We start from the raw sequence: 25,035 nt of genomic DNA, 5'->3' as shown, positions 1-25,035 counted from the left end.
GATGGTTTCTATTTTTTGACCTTATCAATTTCTAACATATTTACTCTCGATTTAACATTGTTTTCGACTTGGGGGTATTGGGGATGTTACAAAATTTGTCCAAAAAAATTATATTTTTTTAAATTAATTTATATTTTTAAAATAATTTTAATTTTTTTTATTTCTGCCATGTGTTATAGGATTGGCCAGTAATGCCACATCAACACAAACTAACAGTGTTAGTGCGAAGGTATCAACCTGGGTGACGAAATATGTTAGAATTAAGTGACCCGAATTCTTATTTAAATAAAAAACGATGGAAAATAAAATAAAAGTAAAATCCATATAGAACTAGACTTCTTTTATTTTAGTTTAGAATAAGGTTTTTTAAACCTTATTAAACTCCATCTATTTTATATTGATTAGGATAAGGTGTTTCAGTCCTACTAGAATATGGCTTTACAAGCATATAAATAGACATAGTCTATTCCTCTTGTATTCATTCAAATTTTCGACATAGTGAATTTTCTTCTCCTCTGCCCGTGGTTTTTTCCCGAAAGGGTTTTCATGTAAAATTTGTGTGTTCTTTATTTTATTTTTTGTTTTATTTTATTTTTCACGAATTGGTATCAGAGCTTCCAGGTTGTTCATCTCAATCACAGTAATGGCGTCTTTGAAGTATGAAATTTCGCTGTTGGATCGCAATACCAGATTTGCATTGTGGCAGATTAAGATGCAAGCAGTTCTTGTACAGATGAATCTGGAGGATGTCCTACTAGGGATAGATAAGATGCCTTCGACATTAACAGATAAAGAGAAGAAGGGTAAGGATCGAAAGACGTTAACACAATTACATCTGCATTTGTCCAACGAATTTTGCAGGATGCAATGAAAGAGAAGGCTGCCGTTGCATTATGGAAGAGGCTAGAACAAATATGTATATTGAAAACTCTAACAAGCAAGTTGCATATGAAGCAGCGTCTTTATGCTCATCGTTTGGAGGAATGTGCGTCTGTACACGAACACTTAACAGTGTTTAAAGAAATTCTCTCAAACTTGGAGGCCATAGAGGTTCAGTATGATAAGGAAGATCTAGGGTTGATTCTACTTTGTTTGTTTCCCCCGTCTTATTCAACCTTTAGAGACACGATTTTATATAGCCGCGAGTCTCTATCAGTTGATGAGGTTTATAATTCTTTAACCTCGTATGATAAGATGAAGCATCTTGTGGTTAAACCTGACTCTCAGGGAGAGGGTCTCATTGTTCGTGGGAGACAAGATCGGAATGCTGCTGATGATTGTGGTAGGACATAGGAACGGAATCCTCATGGTAAATCTAAGGGTGGATAGAAGTCTTCAAACAGAGGTAAAACTTGTAACTTCTGCAAGAAGAAAGGGCACATTAAATCTGAGTGCTATAAGCTACAAAATAAGATTAAAAGGGAGGCTGCGAATTAAAAGGGAAAACAACCAGAAAATTTTGATGAAGCTGATGTCGTAGAAGACTACAGCGATGGTGAACTTCTAGTCGCTTCTGTCAATGATTCTAAAGAAAGCAATGAGTAGATACTTGATTCAGGCTGCACCTTCCACATGAGTCCCAATCAGGATTGGTTTACAACTTACGAAACAGTGTCTGAAGGTCTTGTTTTGATGGGAAATAATGCTTCGTATAAAATCGCAGGTATTGAAATAATTAAAGTTAAGATGTTTGATGGAGTTGTTAGAACACTTAGTGACGTACGGCATGTTCCAGAATTGAAAAGAAATTTAATTTCGTTGAGTACTCTTGATTCAAAAGGGTACAGATACACAGCTGAAAGTGGGGTTTTAAAGATTTTCAAAGGGTCCCTTGTTGTGATGAAAAGGCAGAGAAAGATTGTCAAGTTATATGTTTTACAGAGTTCTACTATTACTGGTGATGCAGCTGTCGCTTCCTCTTCCTTGTCAAATGATGATATTACTAAACTTTGGCATATGCGCCTAGGGCATATGAGTGAGAATGGCATGGCAGAATTAAGCAAAAGAGGACTTCTTGATGGGCAAGAAATTTGCAAACTGAATTTCTGTGAGCACTATGTTTTTGGAAAGCAAAAGAGAGTTCAATTCACTAGAGGAATCCATAACACGAAGGGAACGTTGGAGTATATTCATTCTGATCTGTGGAGGCCATCTAGAGTGCTTTCGAGAGGTGGAGCTAATTATATGCTAACCTTTATTGATGATTTTTCCAGAAAAGTTTGGGTGTTTTTCCTGAAGTAGAAAAGCAATGTGTTTTCCGCATTTAAGTCTTGAAAAATTATGATTGAAAAACAGACGGAAAAACAGATAAAATACCTCCGCACAGACAATGGCTTAGAGTTCTGTTCTGATGAGTTTAATATATTGTGCAAGTCAGAAGGGATCATAAGATACTTGACAGTTCGTCATACTCCACAGCAAAACGGCGTTGCAGAACGAATGAACAGAACGATCATGGAGAATGTTCGATGTATGTTGTCAAATGTCAACTTACCGAAGTCATTTTTGGCAGAAGCAGCCTCTACTGTATGTTTTTTGATCAACCGATCTCCATCCATTGCCATTGAGAAAAAGACTCCACAAGAGGTATGGTCTGGTAATCCTGCTAATTATTCTGATTTAAAGATTTTTGGGTGTCTTGCGTATGCTCATGAAAATTGGAACCGAGATCCATTAAATGCGCTTTTCTTGGTTATAAAGCTGATGTAAAAGGGTATAAGTTATGGTGTCCTGAAAATAAAAAAGTTGTGATTAGCAGAGATGTTGTTTTTTATGAAACTGCTATGCTACCTAACTTATCTCTTAAAGACTCTTCCAATAAAGAAAATCAAAAGCAGGTGGAGCATCAGATTAATACAGAGTCAACTCCTCAAGGTAGAACAAAAATTGAAAATAGAGTTGCTTCTTCACCACAATACTCTATCACCAAAAACAGAACTAGAAGAGAAATTAAACCTTCAAAGAAGTATGCCGAGGCTAAACTAGTTGCTTATGCTTTAAATGTGGCTGAAGATATAGATGTGAATCAAGAGCCATCTAATTATTCTGAGGTGGTTAGTTGTGAAGACTCAGAAAAGTGGATGTTTGCTATGCAAGAAGAGATGGAATTACTCCACAAAAACAAAACATGAGACCTTGTGAAACTTCCTAAAGGTAAAAAGGCTGTTCGTTGTAAATGGGTGTTTAAAAAGAAATAAGGGACTCCAGGAGTTGAAGAACCCAGATATAAAGTAAGGCTTGTTGCAAAGGATTACAATCAAATTCTAGGAGTGGACTTCACAGACGTGTTCTCTCCAGTTGTTAAGCATAGTTCGATTCGAGCTTTACTTGGTATTGTGGCCATGCATGATTTGGAGCTTGAGCAGTTAGATGTAAAAACTGCATTTTTGCATGGAGAACTTGAAGAGGATATTTACATGCAACAACCAGAGGGTTTTATAGTCTCAGAAAAAGAGGACTATGTTTGCTTGCTGAGAAAGTCATTTTACGGTTTGAAACAGTCACCAAGACAGTGGTACAAGAGGTTTGATTCCTTTATGACTTCTCATGATTTCAAAAGAAGTAGTTTAGACAGTTGTGTTTACTTTAAGAAAAACAGTGATGGTTCTTTTGTGTATCTACTTCTTTATGTTGATGACATGTTAATAGCAGCAAAAGATAAAGGAGAGATAAGAAAGGTTAAAACCCAACTAAGTGGAGAATTTGAGATGAAAGATTTAGGACCAGCAAAGAAGATACTTGGTATAGAGATTCTTAGAAATAGAAAAGCAAGTAAATTGTACCTAAGTCAGAAGGGGTACATTGAAAAAGTTCTTTGCAGGTTCAATATGCAGAGTGCTAAGCCTGTTAGCACTCCTTTAGCAGCCCATTTCAGACTTTCATTGGCTTTGTCTCCACAATCAGATGATGAGATTGAGTGCATGTCACATGTTCCATACTCTAGTGCAGTGGGATCTCTCATGTATGCTATGGTTTGTTCACGTCCAGATTTATCATATGCAGTCAGTGCAGTTAGCAGATACATGGCAAATCCCGGTAAAGAACATTAGAAAGCAGTTCAGTGGATTTTAAGATACTTACGAGGCACTACTGATGTTTGCTTACTATTTGGAAGAACTAAAGATGGAGTCATAGGGTATGTTGATGCTGATTTTGCTGGAGACCTTGATAGAAGAAGATCTCTCACAGGTTACGTCTTTACAATCGGAGGTTGTGCAATTAGTTGGAAAGCCACTTTGTAAACTACAGTCGCTTTGTCTACCACTGAAGCTGAGTACATGGCGATTACTGAGACTTGTAAAGAAGCTATTTGGTTAAAGGGACTATTTAGTGAACTCAATGAAGACCTTCAAATCAGTACAATATTTTGTGACAATCAGAGTGCCATCTTCCTTACAAAAGATCAAACATTTCATGAGAGAACAAAATATATTGATATTCGGTATCATTTTGTTCGTGATATTATTGCTCGTGGTGATATTGTTTGAGCAAAATTAGTACTCATGAAAATCCTACAGATATGATGACTAAGTCACTTCCTATAACCAAGTTTGAGCATTACTTAGACTTGGTTGGTGTTCATTGTTGAAGTTAAACCCTTTAGGGGTTTTATGGAAAAGGTGGAGAACTTGTTCATTAAAAGTTCGCGATGAAGAACTTATTCATTGAGAATTTGTGTCAAAGTGGAGATTGTTAGAATTAAGTGGCCCGAATTCTTATTTAAATAAAATACAATGGAAAATAAAATAAAAGTAAAATCCATATAGAACAAGACTTCTTTTATTTTATTTTAGAATAAGGTTTTTTAAACCTTATTAAACTCCATCTATTTTATATTGATTAGGATAAGGTGTTTCAATCCCACTAGAATATGGCTTTACAAGCCTATAAATAGACATAGTCTATTCCTCTTGTATTCATTCAAATTTTCGACATAGTGAATTTTCTTCTCCTCTACCCGTGGTTTTTTCCCGAAAAGGTTTCCACGTAAAATTTGTGTGTTCTTTATTTTATTTTTATTTTATTTTATTTTTCACAAAATACAAGTTCAAGTACCAACTAGGTACTTTTAAAAAATTTAAAGAGGCAAACTGTTGGGAAATGTGTCCATATTGTAGTAAACATGTAATTGTTTTCTATGTATTTGAACGATGAATAAATAAACAAAGTTAATTTCACATTTCACTGTTATATCTTTTGTATTTCTATCTTTCATATTTTGCATACATAGCGAAATTGTAACAAACAAATATTAGCTCATTGATTGTCTAAGTTCAAACAAATGGTAAGTAGCATTGTAAGAACGTTTACATTGCAAGAAAAACAACTTACTTCAGTAGATAATCTAACGAGTCTGTAATCCTATAAAAGAATCAAAGTGAGCATTTGATTCAAATGCTGGGAATGATTATTATTTCGTCCACAATTCCAATTGAGGAGATGGCTAGTCTTGGCTATCAGAGCAATTGACTCCATGGGTAGAGACATAGATGTATTCATTGACAAAACAATACATTGGATTGAACCCAAGATGAATTAATTCTGAATTCGTTTGTGAATTAATTCACTTGTGACATTCATGGTGTGATTTACATAAATCCTGAGTTAGTCACTGATCATGCGTATGTAACTCATGTACTTTGATAAAAGTGGAGGCTTATACTCTAGAGATGATTGAGCCGATAGCCGGTATGTTGGGTACATGACTTGTGTATGGCATGACTTTACTAGCAACAGTGGAATTCATAACTCAATTAAAAAGTTAACGATCCTCTCATTGGCATTGTGTGGATTGATAAATATGGAATGTGACCACGGGTTGCTTATTCTTAAACGAGCCATTTATCATAGTCATTTGTTAACAGTGATCATATTAATCATTAAGAAGACACAATGGTAACAATGAGATAAAATAAGACTGTATTGAGTGAACGGATTTAACTCAAAGGAATCAAGGATATCATATGAGGGTAACACACACATGACGAGGTCATTGGACAAAGTAGTTGGATGAATTGCTTTCGTAAAGAGTATACAATAAGGAGTTTTCAATCATGTTAATTCTTGTAGACTGACTCCATGATTAAGTAATTGGGAATTATCGAAACGATGCTTCTGGATATAATTGCAATTATTAGAGCTTAATTGTATATGTCTGGTTTGTCCCTCCACTAGCTCAACAAAAGCTCGATCAGATTGCTTTTGAATCAAAAGAAACTTCTACATCTGTGGAAATAATTTAATTGAGTCGATTTATTTGATGTGAAATTAAATTGGGCGGTCATAAGAATTGTTCAACTAGAGAATTTGATTAAAGAATTTTCTTGAAAAATTAATTTTAAAAATCTAAGTGATTTTTGAGAAAATTAATTTTGATCAAGTAAAAATAAATTAATTAAAATTAATATGATATTTTTAGAAATTAATTTTCAAGACAAATAATCGGTCTAATGGGTAATTGAACTTGAAAATTGGATCTAAGATCGTAACTTGGGCTTAAAAGCCCAAATCCAAGACCAAGACCCAAAACTGGTCGAATTAGACTTGGTATGTGAAACCGGGCCGACCAGTTGGACCGGACCGGTCGAGCTATCACTGGCCCGAATCGGATAGGCAGAAATTGAACCAGCTCGGGATGTCGGCGGTTGCAACGGTGGCATTATAGTGGCCGAAAAATGGTCGATGGCAGGGGGTCTTCAATGGTTGAGCAGTGGAAGAATTACACTCGTACTGGAATTCTACTAGAAAATTTGATTTTAGATTAGCTATTCCAAAAATAATATTATTTTGATATATTTAATATTAAATTTAATTTAATACTTATCTTAATATTTAATTTAATTTAATGTTTATCTTGTAGATAAATATTTTATTAATTTAATAAGATTTAATGCTAAATTTAATTTAATATTTATTTTGATAAATATTATATTAATTTAATGTTTAAGTGATTAAGTTTAATCATAGTTGAACTCTCTAGGATCTCCCTATATAAAGTCTTGATTAAACTTAAGTTAGCCTACCAATATTTATAGATTCTATCAATTTGGTTCTAAATCTAAAAAACTCAACAAATTTAATTCTCAACTTTACACATTATGTCAATCTAGCATTGATTCTTAAAATTTTAAAATTCAAAAAAATAAAAATAAATTATTTAAACGTTCATTTTTATGAAAATACATAATATTTTATAAAAATATATACAAAATTCTATAAATATTTATAAGTAAATTAATGTCTATTTTCTCATTTTCTAATGTGATATTATTTATTAAAATAAAATTATTTAAGGAAAAACACATGAAGACCACCATGGTCAAGTTGGATAAAAAATTACATGTTGAGGTAGAAAAAGGTAAGAATCAATTTTTTTAGATTGCTGTCCAGAATGAACTTGTTGCGTTTGAGATTGTACTTGAGGGCAAGCATAATTAGGGGTTCAGAGTAATGGTATTGGTGTCGGTGGTTGTGGGCATAGGCGATCGCAAGGCTCGACAAATTTGTTGAGGACTAAAGAAAGATGACAGACGTATAATGAATAAATTATAATTTATAAAATGAAACTAAAAATAAGGAAAATTTTAAATTTGATTTAAACGATTTTGTTTTTAAAAAAATAGCTATTTTATTTATAAAATGATTATTTTAATAAATAATTTTCATGTTAGAAAAAGAGAAGAAGAGGTATTAATTTATTTATAATTTTGAATGTATTTTTTTTTATAAAAGAAAGAAATTTATTGGTGATGAACAAGAGAAAGAGTCTCTCTCCTTCCTTGCCTTGACTATAACTTGTTAGATTATAAAATCATCCTAATTCTTTAAGCATTACCTACCACATCACGTGATCTAATTTACCAAATGCGTTCCGCCCTTACAAACTTTGTCGTTTTAACATTGTGCCCTACTAAAACCCAAGGCCCAATTGATCACAGCCCGGTTAATAAATAATCAATTTATCATGTTATAAAAAATTGAAATAATTTATTTCAGTAGTGTGTTTAATAATTTTTAATTCGTCAAAAAAGGTTAGTAATTTATAGTTTATAATGAAATGAGAGTTAAAAATTCTAAGTTATTATTGATTTTTTTTATTTTATTAAGCACGGAAATGAATTTTCAAATATTATTTGTTAAACACTTTTATCAAACAAAGTAACATGCGTAGAATATGATTTTAGACTTGTCTTATGTTATGAAGGTCATTTTAGTAAGCTTGAAGCAATATTTCAAAAATAAAATGACCCCTTAGGAAATTTTTTTAGCTTTTCGCTTTTATTGAAAAAAAAAGTCATTTAGACATGGATTTACTGGAAAAAGAATTAGGAAATTAAACTCAATGAACGGTCCAATTTTATGTTAAATTAATCGATCAATTCTTAATTTAAGTGGGTAAATTTATCACGTAAATATAATTGTATCCCTTATTATACTTCATAGCATATGACATACATGCGTTAAACTCATAAAATTTAAAGTCCAAATATTTTTCCAACAGGAATGTTTCAATTATTAACTGTTTTTAGAGGTCTCAAATTCAGAAACCATTGAACTACCAAAATATAGTCATATTTCTATTTACATTAATCAATCATGAGCTCAACCAAAAATCACAAATTAGAAAGATTAATTTGGGATGTGAGTCTCGCAAATTTTCAGTAGCCAAAAGTAACTTTCTACAAGACAGCCACAAGTGTTGAACAAAAAAAAATACAAGCCAGCCACAGGCACAAGATAAGATTAAAATATGTCGTAATTTTTATAAACTTGAAATTTAGACTCTATACGTTTATTTTTAAGAATTTAATTCCTCTACTTTTTCGATTTAAAAATTCAAGTCCAATTATTAATTTAGTTAAATTTATTGATGTGATATTTTGAAATTAAAAAAAGATACTTGTAAACCATGCAACTAAAAAAATAATTTTGACAGTGCTGAGTGTTAACAATTGAACTTGTATTTTGAAATCTAAAAAGTAGAAAGACTAAACTGTTAGAAATAAAAGTACAAGGATTAATTTTCAAATTTATTAAGAGTACAGGGATTTTTATGGCATATTTTAACCAACTAAAAATCAGCATTGGAGAAAGTAAATGACAAAACCAAACCTAGCAAGCAAAAATCTAAAGCTCCCCCAGCAACGTGGTAAATAAATCTGGCTTAGGCCGAACAGGATATCGTAGCATGATTGATCTACTGAAGTCCTTGGTTAGCAAAATAACGAACATCCACATCTGAGTCCTCGCTCAGCTCAAACAAGCATGGACGGATTGTCTTCTCCACCACCTATTTGCAGCAATCAGTTGGCCAACAATAACAAACCAATAAAAAAGGATAAAAGAAAGGTGCGATCGGAAGGGAAGAACTCGAACTAATTGAAAGAGATGGTCAAGTATGTTCAAAATTGGAATACTAACAGACTTATAAACAATAGGAACGAGAGACTGCAAAACTTTTGCCACATTAAACTTAATATTGGCGACTCTGCAGAAAGCAAAATGCAGACCACCAATTACAGATACTTTATCAGAATGCTACATACACCTTCCATATTGATTTTGTTTACAAACCTGTCTTTTGATGCATTTTCAACAACTGGCAGCAGTTTAGAACATGTTATTTCTGATCCCATAACAGGAGCAAGTATAGAAATGGAACGAAGAATGGTCATCCGGTACAGATAGTGTGGAGAGTTTGCCATCTCTAGTACCTGTTCACATAACATCCAAACTTCCCCGTTAAACAAAACTATAAACCAACTTTGTTGATGCCCAAAAGAAACAAAAAAACCAATTAAAATATAAATTAAACAAAGGGGCAACTAACACAATGAAAAGGTCTCTGTGTAATTATTAGCAAGCCAAAGAATGCAACAATGAGTCAAAAATCCATATGGATGCTATCGCATCATATCTCACTACTTCAAAGTGTGGTAACGCATGGCTTAAGAGAAAAAGAACAACGTGTGCTTGTTAGAATGAAAGTGGAAGGGTGGATGGAAGATGATGGACAGTGGAAAGAAAATGATTTTAGGACGTGCTTGGTAATAGAAAAAACTGCGGAACGAAAATGGAAAAGATACTAATATTCTGCTTTTATTCACAATATCACATTATTTCAAATTGAAAGGATAAGAGAGAAAAGGGAAAAAGATGCGAGTTAAGTATTATACATCAACAATATTATTCATCATATTCAGATAAAAACTTTACAAAGTAATGGATTGAAAGAAATTTATATTTGCTTCCAACTTCTGCATCTTTCCTACCAAGAATGGAAAGAAATTTATGTTTTCCATTGTCTCTTCCATTTTTCTATCATTTTACTTTTCTATCTACTCTACCAAGCAAAGCACATGAGAAATGGAAGGGAATTCCTGTAAAAACCATGTTATAGTGCATAAAGTCTTATGTTGTCACTGAGGATTCTCATAATACAAGAAAAAACTGAAGGATTAGCACAGGCATCTGTATAAGTTTCAGAAAATACTTCCTACTTGCTTGGTAAGGATCAATTGTCAATATTATTGCACAGACCTGCGGAATAATGTGCTCCATTGCCCAATCTCGGCCAAATTCTTCAGCAAGACGCGTCAAATTATTAGCAGCTGCATCTCGAATAGAGTAAACCTGTAACAATACCATGCAAAAATAGTGCTTAGTTTAGAAATTAATCAAAATTATGTCATTGTTTTGCAATCGGTAAATTAATAGTAACAACACAGTGGATAAAGCATTCACTTATTAAAAAAGACTTTCCAGTTTTTTCCCATAGAAGCCAAAAAATCTGTTCCCAGTCAATTTACAACAATACTTACAATGCCGATTGCAGACTTCTAAATAATAGCAATAATCACAAGCCAAAAGCATTGGTACTTCCTGATATCATTTACGAACATGTGATACAAAGCATAACAAAAAATGTGGATGCATTACACCCATTTTACTTGTGCAATATCAAACTGGAAAATTTTAGATAGGAACGATATTTTGTAAACTAATCAACATCAGGAATTCCACTGTTTAATCATTTGAAATCTTTTAAAATTTATTTTCCCTTCATGAAACCTTAGATGGTGAATAAACTACAAATTTTCATATCGGGTCTTTAGTCAATGCACCCTCAAAAAGTATCAGTCTTCTCAGAGAAAAACATTAGATATATATATATATGAAGGTTCTAAGAAAATAAAAAATATAATAAAACCATGAGAGTACAGAAATATAGCAAAATTGCCAAAAAGAAAATGACTAATACATAAAGAAATAAGTGTTTTAAACTTATAGCTATTGCACATGCAAGATAAAAAAACACAGACCTTATCCTGCAACCATTGCATGCAAAGGGTGTCAAGTTTATCATAAAAAAATCCAACACCTAACTGACTAGCCAATAATGGTATATACTCAATTATAGGTAGCCGAACCCTCCAATGTCTATCCTCAGCAAGCTCAACAATGGCTGGTAATAAGGATTGGGACAAAAGATCAATTCCAACAACCTGCGAGAAACAGTCAGTTTATATATAGAAAAAAGAAAACCTAAAAAGCTGCTTGAGAACATGCAGTTAATGTCAATATAATGTTTGCACGTAGAACGCAATAATAGCATGTATACCAATTAACAAGTTGTAACTAAAATTAAATTTATTCAGTATTAATAGCCACTCAGAAGACCCGGGTGCCATTGTGCTTCAATAGCTTTAAGTTGGATAAAAGCTGAATCTCGAGCAGACGAAAAACAACCGAGGATGCAAAACATAAGCAGAACAGCACACATAGAAACAAAGGGAAGCTCCAACTTATACCTAACCTGATTCACTTGATCAAGCTTGCTGATTATGTTAAGACGCACATCAGGGAATTCATCCTTCAAAAGAGAGAGATATATTGGAAGAAGCTGCTTGATAGTTGCATCCTGCAAGGACCAACAAATGAAATTCAATAATCCCAATTCAAACCAGTTTCTGATACATCCAGCATGAACATTGAGACAACTGTTATAACAACCACAATTGAATGAAAAGACCTTCTGATACGAAGGCGCGCGCGGACCAAGATCGAGTTGCCAAGTCACAAGAAACTCCTACGAAAACCCTAAACAATTAAATCTGAAACGAAACAAAAAATTAAAAGATTAGATTTTTGAATTTTCAGATCTGAAATAAAATCCCCAAATCAGTAAAGAATCAAATTGAGAATAGAAATAAGTGTTAGGGTTCTTGAAACCCTCAAGGAGATTATGATTCTGCCCAATTGAACACCAAGATAGTTTTCCCCAAATTTCGACAATCTAATTTCACCCAAAAAGAGTATGGAAAAACCCTAAAAATTGGGGATTTTTGGGCTGATTCCTTAAGATAGAAAAAGGCTGAAAACACAATAAGAACAGAAAATAGATTAGATAATGATTCAGCACAAGTAGAAATAAGGAAAGAATTGACAGTAAGAAATTAAAAGATAAGTCCTAAGAAGCCTTGAAATCTCGAAAGATCTCACAACTCCCTTCAAACGGCTCTAATCTCCCCTCCAAAGAATATCAATGGCAAGAAGAAGGTTGAAGATGGCTCCCACAATAAAAAAGATTGTTAAAACAACTTCTAAAGAAAACTCAAGAGAGAAATCTTGGAGAAAACTCAAAGAAAATTCTGCTCTCAACAAATCTGAAATTTTAATAATAATGATAAGTGTTTAACAAGGTGGACAGCCATGCCTTTAAATAGGCCTTATAACTAGTCCTAATCTAATTAGAAAACTAAAATAAAAAAAACTCCTAATTATTTTAATATGGAAATTCGGTCAAAGGTCATTTTATCTGGGACTATTGGACTGAATATTGACATAAAAATTTAAACTAAGTAAATAAATAAATAAAAATAAAACTTTACAACTTGGGCCACTTTGACAATTTGGCCTGATTTTCAACTAAGTATGGATGGATTTCTTGATTGGGCTGGGAATTTGCTTATTGGGCCTCGCCTTCAAGAATTTGGGCTTTTGTGACTCGTATCATTCCCCCCTTCCTCAAAAAGATTCGTCCTCGAATCTAAAAAATCAAATGAACTCGACTTTCCTCTATCGAACGGGACTAATGGCAATTGAGTCCACTGAGAAGAATAGCCATGAGATAGTAAATAGCAACGGAAATAAGCTTGTAGTCCAATCATAAGCATAATAGAACAGGTATAATGCATGTGAATGGACAGATTCAGATTACCATGCAAACAATCTAATTTACTCACCACTGCCTCGTCAAATATTTGAAACAAAGATGGACATGTTTTAAGGCATTCAGTCGTCTCACATTGTTCCCACAAACCATGAATAAATTGCGAGTAATAAATCAAATAGTAAACATAATCGTCACAAGTAGGTATTTGAAAAGATTCACATGGTTCACAGAGTTGCATAATCATACCATGCATTAATCGACGATCTATAGATTCACTCACACATGCATTATCAAAAACAAGAATCTTTTTATCAACCATCAAAACAGATAGATCATCAATAAATAAAATAGGACAGTCAAGCACGTTTCGATCTAAGTGGTCATCAACACGATCTTTATCACTATCCGAGGAGTACAAAAATGTTTCAAAGGTTTCAAGCATCTTACCTCGATAAGCAGAAGAATAAGGGTCGATTTTACCTTTTTCATTTAAAACAAACTTTCGCTCATCGGGGGCATAGTGTAGTCGAATCTCCGTTGTTAAGTTAACCTTTGTCAAATGGAACTCAAACTTCATGTACAACCACATAAACTGTTTAAGGCACGAATATAAATTGAAAACAAATTTGGAAAATTTCATTACCTTATTCTCCAAAACAGATTTGGACAAATTCGAGGATTTTACACAAGGTAAATCAAGAGAATAACAAATCACGCTTCTTTTCGTAATGACTTTATCAACCACAATCGAAGAGTAACAATTAATCGGATCAAAATGAGGGGATCTTTTAAGAACTAAGTCACCAAAAGTTTTATCAATAATTTTCAAATCTGCACTGGACTCGGTTTCTAAAATTTCCTTACCTCGCTTACCTTCGGGATCATGTAGTGTGATTTCATCTTTGCTTAAGTTGATCGTATGAAAGCGTCTTTCGTTTGAGAGGTATTGAAGTTGAAAGTTATCTTTTGATCTTTCGGGAACCTGAAAAGTAGCAACACAAGAAAAATTCATATCTTGGTTAGTGGAAACATTCCTCACTACCCTTTCCACGTCTTTTTCTTTTGTTTCTTTTTCTAATTTATTTTCTCTTCTTTCTTCAATTTCTTTTTCACTCTCAATCTCTTTTTGCTCTTTTTCATTCTCTTTTTCTTTTTCCTCACTTGTTTTAACAGAATTTTTCAGTTTGATTTGGTCCTCATGGACTTGTTCCAGAGTGAGCGGCACTAAGGTGAGTTTCTTTCCTTGATGCTTGAAATAATACCTATTGGTACGACCATCGTGAGTGACTTTTCGATCCAGTTGCCACGGTTCTCCTAGCAACAAATGGCAGGCTTGAATAGGCATTACGTCGCACATAACTTCGTCTTGATACTTACCGATAGAAAAGGCGATGCGCACTTGTTGAGTGACCCTAAATTGGCCTTCGTTGCTAAGCCCTTGTAGTTGATAAGGTTGTGGATGCTTGGTAGTGGTTAAGCAAAGCTTTTCCACCATCGTCGTGCTGGCTATGTTCGAGCAACTTTCACCATCAATAATAACTCTACAAAGCTTACCTTGTACGTGGCAGCGAGTATGAAAGAGATATTCTCGTTGCTGCTCGCTCTTTGGTTTTGCCAAAGATGATTGTCCATGATCATGACAATCATCATCCATTCTAGGGACACGTTGAGGGTTGCACCTATGGGGCTGGTTATCCCTATCTTCCTTAATTGGATCTCGATATTGATGTTTTTGATTCACTCGTACCTCATTCAAAGTAGTATTCAATGCTTGAAGTGTAGCATTTATTTGTGTGATTGCAGCAGTATGTCTGTCTAACTGTTGTTGGACTTTCATAAGTGCATCATTATTATCACCTTTAGACATCTTCAAAACCTGTAAAAAATAAACACTCAACACTAAAAAATAAAAGTTAGCAAACCTCACCATTAATCACTCAAAAAGAAAAATCAAATTCTCAATGAGGTCGAATTCAATCTTGTGAGTTCTTTATCAGAGTTTATATCAACCAATTAGAGAGTGTGAACCAAACTACCAAAGAATCCTAATTTGCACTAGGATGCCAAAAACTGATGAGACACCAATTGATTCGTGTTGCACCGAGGAAGAAGTTGTGCACACGTTTAAATCCTACTAACACAAGAAACAAGAAGGTGTTAGATAACGTAAAGGAAGAATAAAGGTAAACAAATGAAAACCTACAGCTAAGAATCAATAAAAATTGCTGAAAACAGAAAACCCGAAAACTGCGGAGTAACTTGACAACTTCGTTCGAGGTGTTCCCGATCTCCAAAAATCACGAAATTAAATCTGAAGTGTCCTTATATATTTAATTTTTTATCTGGAAATTTTGGGCACCAAATTCAACCCGCTGCACCTTTTATTAAATTTTTATTGAATTTCGTCTTTTTTTTTTATTTTTTGACTTTTTTGACTGATTTTTTTGCGGGAATAATTTTTTTAAATTCAATCACAGTGCCAAAAACATGTATGTAAAATTTCAGATCAATCGGATAACGTTTACCCACTCAAATGAATTTTTTTTGAACAATTTTTCTGAGTAAAACTGCTGTTTATGCTTTAAAAAAAATAGAGATCAGTTTAGAAATCAACCAAGAACACCCAAAACGCCCAAAATCTGATACCAAATGATACGAAGGCGCGCGCGGACCAAGATCGAGTTGCCAAGTCACAAGAAACTCCTACGAAAACCCTAAACAATTAGATCTGAAACGAAACAGAAAATTAAAAGATTAGATTTTTGAATTTTCAGATCTGAAATAAAATCCCCAAATCAGCAAAGAATCAAATTGAGAATAGAAATAAGTGTTAGGGTTCTTGAAACCCTCAAGGAGATTGTGATTCTGCCCAATTGAACACCAATATAGTTTTCCCCAAATTTCGACAATCTAATTTCATCCAAAAAGAGTATGGAAAAACCCTAGAAATTGGGGATTTTTGGGCTGATTCCTTAAGATAGAAAAAGGCTGAAAACACAATAAGAACAGAAAATAGATTAGATAATGATTCAGCACAAGTAGAAATAAGGAAAGAATTGACAGTAAGAAATTAAAAGATAAGTCCTAAAAAGCCTTGAAATCTCGAAAGATCTCACAACTGCCTTCAAACGGCTCTAATCTCCCCGCCAAAGAATATCAATGGCAAGAAGAAGGTTGAAGATGGCTCCCACAATCAAAAAGATTGTTAAAACTTCTAAAGAAAACTCAAGAGAGAAATCTTAGAGAAAACTCAAAGAAAATTCTGCTCTCAACAAATCTGAAATTTTAATAATAATGATAAGTGTTTAACAAGGTGGACAGCCATGCCTTTAAATAGGCCTTATAACTAGTCCTAATCTAATTAGAAAACTAAAATAAAAAAAACTCCTAATTATTTTAATATGGAAATTCGGTCAAAGGTCATTTTATTTGGGACTCTTGGACTGAATATTGACATAAAAATTTAAACTAAGTAAATAAATAAATAAATAAATAAAAATAAAACTTTACAACTTGGGCCACTTTGACAATTTGGCCTGATTTTCAACTAAGTATAGATGGATTTCTTGATTGGGCTGGGAATTTGCTTATTGGGCCTCGCCTTCAAGAATTTGGGCTTTTGTGACTCGTATCACCTTCTATCAGTCCAATCCCATAGGAGATAATTTATATTGGTACCTCTAGCTTGTACGTGTTTGTCCTGCATTACCAGCACTAAACAGACCCTGGAATTTCCTAGGGTACTTCCCAATCAAGGAATTACTCTATGTTCTTACCTTTCCAAGGACAAGAGCCATTCCCATAATAACTGAAGCTAAAGCGGAGCGGACATGTTGCGAAGAATCCGACGACAGCTCCTAAAAAAGGTATTGCAATGCATTGAGGTAAGAAGACGACCAATATTTAATGTAACATGAAACAAACAGCAGTTTCTTCTCTAACAGCAAATTTCATTTGAGGAACATAAGCTTCTTAACATAAACATCAGTACCTTAACACAAGGAAGAATGTGTTGGGTTGCAAGTTCTGGACTCAAAATTTGAGAAAATTTAGTTATTTTTCCTGCAGCTGCAATGCGAACTTCAGCTTCATTATCACGAAGCAAGCGCACATATGCAGGCACCAAGTCCATCCTGAAAGCACAATCAACATATGTAAAAAGTAAAACATAAACCACCTTAGGATAGTATGACAAATAATCAAAGAAATACAATTTCTGGCCCACACACAACAAGCTGAAAACAATTGACCATGTAACTGTGTAAGATAGTGATACATATCATTGATAAAGAGGAAATTTTCCTCATATAGCATTAGCATATTTTATCAGAAGCTTTGCAGTACATAAATACCTAGTCGGCTGTGGTCCTACAGCTTCACAAAGTTCATATAATTGATTTGCAACCATATAACGCACACGCCAAGATTTATCCTGTTAATTACACAAAATCGAACAAATATAAGCACATGTGGAATTAAAAGAAAAAAAAAATAAGAAGCTGTTTTCCTGCTAAAGATGCCTGAACTCACTACAGAATTATTTATATGCAACGGAATACTCAGGTCACTCAATAGCATTCTCACCCCACACCTAAATTAAAAAATTTTAGTTAAAGCATGAAATAGGTCAAATCCGCAGTATATGACAGATATTACTAATGCAACAAAATAAAGTCTTCCTCTCACAATTTAAAGACCAACTTTTAAACTTCAACCTCCACATTATGAAACCCTAACTTTATGTGGTTTCAACATGATACTCCATGGATCATGAAACATTAGAAAGTTATTCACTAGAAAAATCACTAAAAACTTGCTACAGAGTTTTAGTGACACATGCCAACAACTAACATGAGGCTATGAACAGTTCCATTTTTCGTAAGATGCCTGGCAAGACTGCTGAAAAGAAGATAAGAAATAATTTGTAAAATTCACACAATATTAAATGTAAACAGGAGAAGCATCTATGGATATACCTGGGAGAAATTGACAATTACAGGGAGAATGTGTGCAACACAATCCTGGGGTTCTAACAACTTTCCACGAGCGGCACATCCCTCAACAGCCAATAACAGAACTGAATCTTGATCTGACATACAATTTAAAACAAGAAGTTTCTTGTGAGAACTCATATTCAAATAAAATCATTTCAGCTACTAATTCTTTTACTAGAACCAAGAAAAAAACAAGTAGAGAGGTTTTTTCAATCAAGCATGTCTTAACCCTTCCACTTACCATCTTGTGTAAGATTATTAAATATCTGCATGATCTCAGCCTTCAAATGAGCATTTTCAACTGTTGCGGCAAATTTCCCCAGATTTGATGCAGCAGACCTTCTTACCGTTGGCATGTCATCTTGACACAATTGGCTGTACATTGACCGTAATTATGTTTTCAACATCTCAGGGGCACTTGGATAAGCAATATGAAACAACCCACAGGCTGAAACTCGAGCTGTAAACCACTCACCAGCAGCCAGCCTCTGAAGATTTAAAATAAACAAATAAAACATCAAAAACAGAAATATGGCTACCAAGTTTAGGGTGCATAAACCATGTTATCCTTACTACTTAAATTCCTTTCTGTTAATGTTTTCACTGTCCTTTATATTAGCAATGTTCATAAGTTGTTGAAAGTTGAGCTCTTAAAATTCATTGTTTGCAGTTACTACAACCTGATTAACAGCTTTTGGCATATAAAATAAGTATCTAATAAGCTCAAATTTATAGCTTTGTGCACAGCAGCTAAATATCACTAAACAGTATTGAAAAACAATGGCATTAATATAAATATTGAAAATAACAGAACATCTAACCTTAACTAGAGGAACAAACCAGTCAACCAAGTCATTCTCCTTCATCTGAGATCCAATTCTGCATAATGACTCGACAGCTTTGTCCCTTACACAGGTTTCCTCAACAATGCAAAGGGTTTCCAAAGGGGCCAGCAAAACATGGGCATGTTCAACACCCCCAACATAGGGAATAAACACTCCCAGCTCCTCAGCCATTGCAAGAAGCACCTCATTATCATCGTCATTGTTTTCACTCAGAAAAGGAATTAATTCCTTCCTGGTTCGCTCTTCCCCAAGAGCACGAGCAATGGTTGAAAGCCTACGGATTGAGTTTAAACGAAGCTGGATGTCATCATTTTTTAGCTCATCTATCAGGACAGCTATTTAGACATATTTTTTCAAAGTCTGGAAGCTTCAATTAACTAGTTATACCTGCAATAGTACAGAAAAGAAAACCCGTAACCTATCGTTAATTACAAATATACAGTAATAGTGTCCCATCTTTTGATCCTTAACATCTCAAGATTCAATAATACTTTTTTAGTGATGTTATCGTATTCATAGATCTTACAAGCACTTAACGCAGATAAAAGTTGATAAACAGCTCACTTCAAAGAACAATATCTCAAACAAACACTGGAATGCAACAACAGAAAGTAAACAAACCAAAAATAAACATGGAGGAGGGGAAAAAATTAAAAAACCACGGCCTTGTTTGGATGTAAAGAAAAGAAAAGCAAGGAAAATTGAATACGAATTTAAAATTTGAAAATACCCGGCACCTAAGATCGGGAGATAACAACATTGACGAAGGAGGTTGATAAAATTCCAAATTAATAACTAAAAGAACCAATGGTTATTTATGAAAATGTTAGCTAAGGGGGATGAAACTAAGAAATGGGGAGAGGTAATGTTACCGATCTCGACGCCTTCCCGCCTGCTGTTTCCCAATAAACAGAAAGTAAGAGAAATGAAATGTTTTGTATTTTCGTTTGTTTGTATGTATTTATTTCTTCCTTTTCTTAAAAAGAAGTGATGGGAATCATATCAATTGCTCATGAACAATTTTCATTTACAAAAACGTCCGAAGCCCAACTAATGAGGATTTTGGGCCAATAGAAGAAGGGGAAATAGGTAAATTATTATTTCGGCCCTCCAAAAGTTTTTAACCTCATCATTTCTTTTAAACTCAATTATTATTGGTAGTGGATTATTTTCTTCATAATCCACCTTAACCCACCATCATTTCTTCCTAATTATTTATTTTAATATAGCTCAATTGTATGTATATTACTATCAATGCAAGAGGAAATAGGTTTTAGTGTGCTGAAGTGCATTATCCACCTATTTATAGATTAAGAAAAGCTACGAGTAGTTATAAAGATTGTATCAAAAAAAATAGATATGATCATATTATTAAAAAATTTTATTTATTTAAATATTTATTAAAGACACATAGCAATAGATTTAAGGTCCGCATTGTAGCAAATAATTATATTTTGTAATTGATATGACTACGCAACAAATCGGTTTATATATATTTATACTTTTTCATGGATTTTTTATATTAATTGATATTATAACAAATTAGGAATGTAATAATTATATTCATTCATTCCGCATAAATAGATCCCCCGCACTAGAAACATCAGAAAACGAGTTGATTGGATAAAGAGAAAGATCGAAGCTGGAGATAGATAGAACTTTTATTACCATCAGAAAGGAAAGGATGTTGTTTTTTCAGTTCTCCATGTATTCCTTCAGAAACTTCAATTACTGTGCTTTACCATTAACATATTTAATAAATAACTTGAAGAAAAGAAGCTTTGTGCAAGATAATTTCAGTTTCCAAGCTCACCCTTTGCCTTTCTATATGAAGGTTCTTTCCCATCAATGCAAATTTAATGCATCTGGAAAGTTACAACAGTGTAGAAATCAATCTAAAAGCTTTTGTCTCCCTTAACAACTGTATTTGAACCTACTTAATTCCAAAAAAGCCCAAAATATATGTTCCAAAACACACTCTTTTTCTTTTTTTTTTCTTTTGTCATTTTGTCTTCTTTTATAGAATTTAGTTCTTTGACTGAAAGCAATTTCTTAATCTTCTCCAAAATCCTGGAGCCTCCTTTTGAGGTGATTGGTCCACAGGAACCTTGAAATTTGCTTTCTCACTAAGCTCTTGAAATGCATCCACGAGATTTTGGAGCCTTGCAACAAACTCAATCAATAGTGATGCGAACGTTGCTAAGGATAAAGCACTAGCACTTTCATATATTTTAGATTCCTGTTGCTGTAGCAATGCTTCTGCAGTAAACGAGAGACGGGGCCATGATGGTTTCTGGAGCATGCTCTCCGAGGTAATTAAGTCCGGCGCACGAGGATCAATCGTGTGCTGAACTTCCCACATATCGCTCAGGGATTTTATCACTTTATGCTCATTGTCTTTAACATCAGCCATGCTCCCAGATTCTTCCAATTCCCTGTGAGGCGGTGCAGTTGCCCAGCTTTCTGAATTGACTAGAAGGTATGACTTTTCGTCTATCTTCATTTGCAAATCCTCTCCTGCCTCGTGTACTTCCCTCAGTATGTCTCCGGGGCTTAACTTTTCCATCTTTTCAACTTTCTGTCCCAGCTCACGTAGCACTTTAGCTCCTGCATTACCAGCCCTCTGCAGCTCAAGAGCAAACACGTGTCTCTTCTCTGCTGGTGCCTGCATGTAGAGAAATTCATAAAATCTGATTATGCAGCTAACATATCGAGCTATGTAAATTTGCCAATATCAAATCAGCAATGCAAGTCAACTTCTAGCAGAGGTTTCTTTCATGGCCTTGAGGAACTATTTCTTTTACTATTAACATTACAATTTTGGTTCTTATCATCAAGTTGAAGACATAAAAATTACAAATGCCAGAGTTGAAATAAACAGGAAAAGTAAAATAAAGACAACTTAAAGTCATTGCGTAAGTGGAAACCTAATATTGAAGACATGAATACATGATATGATGAATTCCGGTGTTGGAATAAACAGGAAAAGTAAAATAAAGAGAACATTGTATCATTGCATAAGTGGAACGATTGCCAATGTGTTCTTTTCTTTTTAGGCTCAGCCAAAGATAATGGGGTCTTGCTGTCTTCCTTTTTGACAAAGTTATAAAATCAGGCATGATCCTGAGAGGACCTATCATATATGATTATATGATATATAGGCACTTTACAGCTGTCGGGTAGGGGTTCCTGTAAATAAGTGACTGATGCAGAAAGGAAAGTCTGGCAACCTATTTTCATGCTTTGGAAAAAGAGAGGTCTAGGAGGAGTGGATCAGATAGATTTTGATTTATAGATGTATATAATGATAAAATCATGCATTCGGTATAAATAATTTCTTTGAAGATATGAAAGGAGATGGTGTTCTCACCTGAATTTCTGAAAGTATACATCCATGCATTGCCATGACCATGAATGCACAATGTCTCAATGCACCACTTACTTTGACATAGTTTCTCCATGGGTAGTTGAATGATCTATAAGGACCGTGTGGAGGCTCCCATAAGGCAAAATCTAGCTGGAAAAATGAAGTACATTAAACAAAGAAAAGAACTCCTACATTCTTGGAGATAAAGGAAGACAGGATGAAGGCATGTGAAACATACCAGAGTATCCTCTTGGCTTGAAGACTGCACAACTGATCTGTAAGCACTATACAAAGGATCATCAGATGCTTGGTAAGTGAGAATTTTGGAAGGGATCCTCTCATATTCAACACATTGCAGATATCCATTAACACAGCCTAAAAATGAAAGTTCAAGGTTATGATTGATCAATCTAGCACAGTAAATCAAGGAATTCCAATGAGAAACTACTCAGAGAGCACTACTTGAAAAGTAAAGCTAACCTTCCAAGGAAGAAGCCACATTCTTGAAATTTTTAACCACCAATTTATGCAAATCCTCTCCGGACCATATGGGGTATATACATATATTTATAATCAAACACAGGCCAGCACCAATGAAGATAAGCAACAACCGGTAAAAAGCAGTTCTGAAGAAGGTTCTTGAGTTGTTCCCAGACACCAGTACAATACAAAATGTCAACAAGAATACCCGAAAACCATATTCATATGTCTTCAAGGGAGGGTACAATTTGCAATAGCTAGCAGCAAATCCTAAAGCAGAATGAAATTTTATATTTTATAAAGTTGAATGAACACAATACCCAAGAATTCTCATATGTAAATATTTATATAGTATTAACTGCTAGAACTCCAACCTGCTATGAAAATGCTTATCAAAATAATAATTTCTTCATACTTCCCAGACAATGTTGATACTTGTGCAATGCCTAAAGCAAGGGCTCCAGCAGAGAAAGTCCCTATAGCTCGATTGAACCCTTTGTTAAGTGTTGCACCTATAATATAGAAATTGTTAAAAGGAACTAAAATAGCAGGCAGTCTGGATTGTAGCAGAAATGGGGCATCATGAATATTGGATCATATACCTACGCTGAATTCGAAAACCACGACTACAGTAAGAATTGCCCAGATAGAATATTGACTAGTTTCCTTTAGAGGCTCTTTGAAAAGCATAAGCAATGATATAGACATTAGCGAAAACCCCATTTTCGTTGCAAAAATCACCTTGCGGGGATCTGATCGACCCATTTCATATAACTTGACAAAGAGTCCTTGCAATCCACTCCAGAAGTTATCAATCGAATCACAACATGATCGAAAACACCTGCATTTAACTCGATCCTCGGAAACATCCGAGCTGTTGAAACCAAATTCCGAATACCCTTTCCTTGGAAGCAGCCTTTCTTTGCTCTCAGTACCCCGCAAAAAAGACCTACCCGACATTTCTGCAACAACAGATCCAACCCCCCCAAAAATACATAAACAGTGATGTAGAAGATCCCCAACAAAATCTTTTATTTTATCATAAAATTGAACTTCTTTAAACATACCTGATAAAAGGTGAATAACAGATCAGATGAAGTTAGGGGTAGAACCACAAGTTGGAAGAGCATACGAGTCCATACATCTAGATAAAGTGGTGAGAAAGTGTTCGGTCTCTGTGAGGATAGAATTGAAAGGTAGGTGGTAGATTTTGATCGAAGTGGAAAGGAGGATTGAATGTAAAACAAAGTATCCAAATCAGAAACTATGAAAGAGTCGTAGAGTAGGAAGAGAGAGGCTCAATATCACCTGGCTCCACGGGTCACCACCCACTTGGTTTTCAATAAATACAATTTGCATTCATAATTAGCTGAGTTTTGACAGAAATCATTGTCTACTTCATGCTTAGCATCATTGAAGGAAGTGCCTCATCTTGCTTTATAAAATTCAGTGTTACAATAAATGATTAGAAAGATTAAAAACAATAACACTATCTCCAATCAATCTTTTCTGGTTTGTTTCATTTGTTGGCCAATGAGGAATAACAAAGATTTGTTTTCGCCGCTACCGATTTGAGGGCTGTCAGCGGCTTGAATCCTTTCTTCTTTTTCCTTATAATTTATCTTAATTTTACTGTTGTCATTTGCCAACTTACAGTGCATCGTCGAGTCCTTAATTTTTCTACTAATCCATGTGTCTTTTCTTTTTGAGCTTTGAAGATTTGTTTTAGTGATTAGGCATGTGAGATTGTTAATTTTATAATCTGATCCGATCTGAATCAGATACTTGCTTTTTTTCTTTAATCTATTGTCCTGACGTGCATGGCTTGAGGAAGCCATTGAACCTTTTGTTCTTGCGCTCAACTTTGTTTTACCTAAGCCTGCCATCACTTTCAAGTTTCATCCTACTCGGATCTTTCCACAATCACTTCTACTGGCCGATCCACATTCAACCCACTGACTTACTAGTAGCACCGCCGTGTCACATGTCCTCTCTTACCGCTGATGGCTGATTGTTGGTTACATGACCCGTGTGGTACAATAGGATCAGTCAATTTTCACCAAGATACGAATGAGTTGTTTTTGGAAGCAAACAGATATGAAAGGCTAAACATGTAAAATAATTTAATTTCATATTTATGGCTAAGAGAAATTGTTTAAAGTTCCTTACCCACAC

At 34.3% G+C, this 25,035-nt stretch overlaps 1 protein-coding gene and 1 pseudogene across 1 annotated transcript; both read right to left on the bottom strand.

Annotated features, from left to right (window-relative positions):
• Positions 1–8,995: 8,995 nt before the first annotated feature.
• Positions 8,996–19,989, bottom strand: LOC107919354 (serine/threonine-protein phosphatase 2A 65 kDa regulatory subunit A beta isoform-like; annotated as a pseudogene).
• Positions 19,990–20,664: 675 nt separating this feature from the next.
• LOC107920140 (aluminum-activated malate transporter 4) lies at positions 20,665–24,507 on the bottom strand. The gene is made up of 7 exons (XM_016849675.2): positions 23,928–24,507; positions 23,463–23,822; positions 23,235–23,372; positions 22,861–23,130; positions 22,619–22,755; positions 22,384–22,530; positions 20,665–21,678 (listed from the first exon to the last, which is right to left on the bottom strand). Exons 2-7 carry the CDS (start codon positions 23,818–23,820, stop codon positions 21,040–21,042), a joined length of 1,689 nt encoding a protein of 562 aa, XP_016705164.1. The 5' UTR covers positions 23,821–23,822; positions 23,928–24,507; the 3' UTR covers positions 20,665–21,039.
• Positions 24,508–25,035: the final 528 nt, after the last annotated feature.

This window comes from Gossypium hirsutum, chromosome A12 (assembly GCF_007990345.1).
Source record: "Gossypium hirsutum isolate 1008001.06 chromosome A12, Gossypium_hirsutum_v2.1, whole genome shotgun sequence".
Classification (NCBI taxonomy): domain Eukaryota; kingdom Viridiplantae; phylum Streptophyta; class Magnoliopsida; order Malvales; family Malvaceae; genus Gossypium; species Gossypium hirsutum.
The sequence above is the reverse complement of the archived record's forward strand: the minus strand, read 5'-3'. Positions and strand labels throughout refer to the sequence as shown.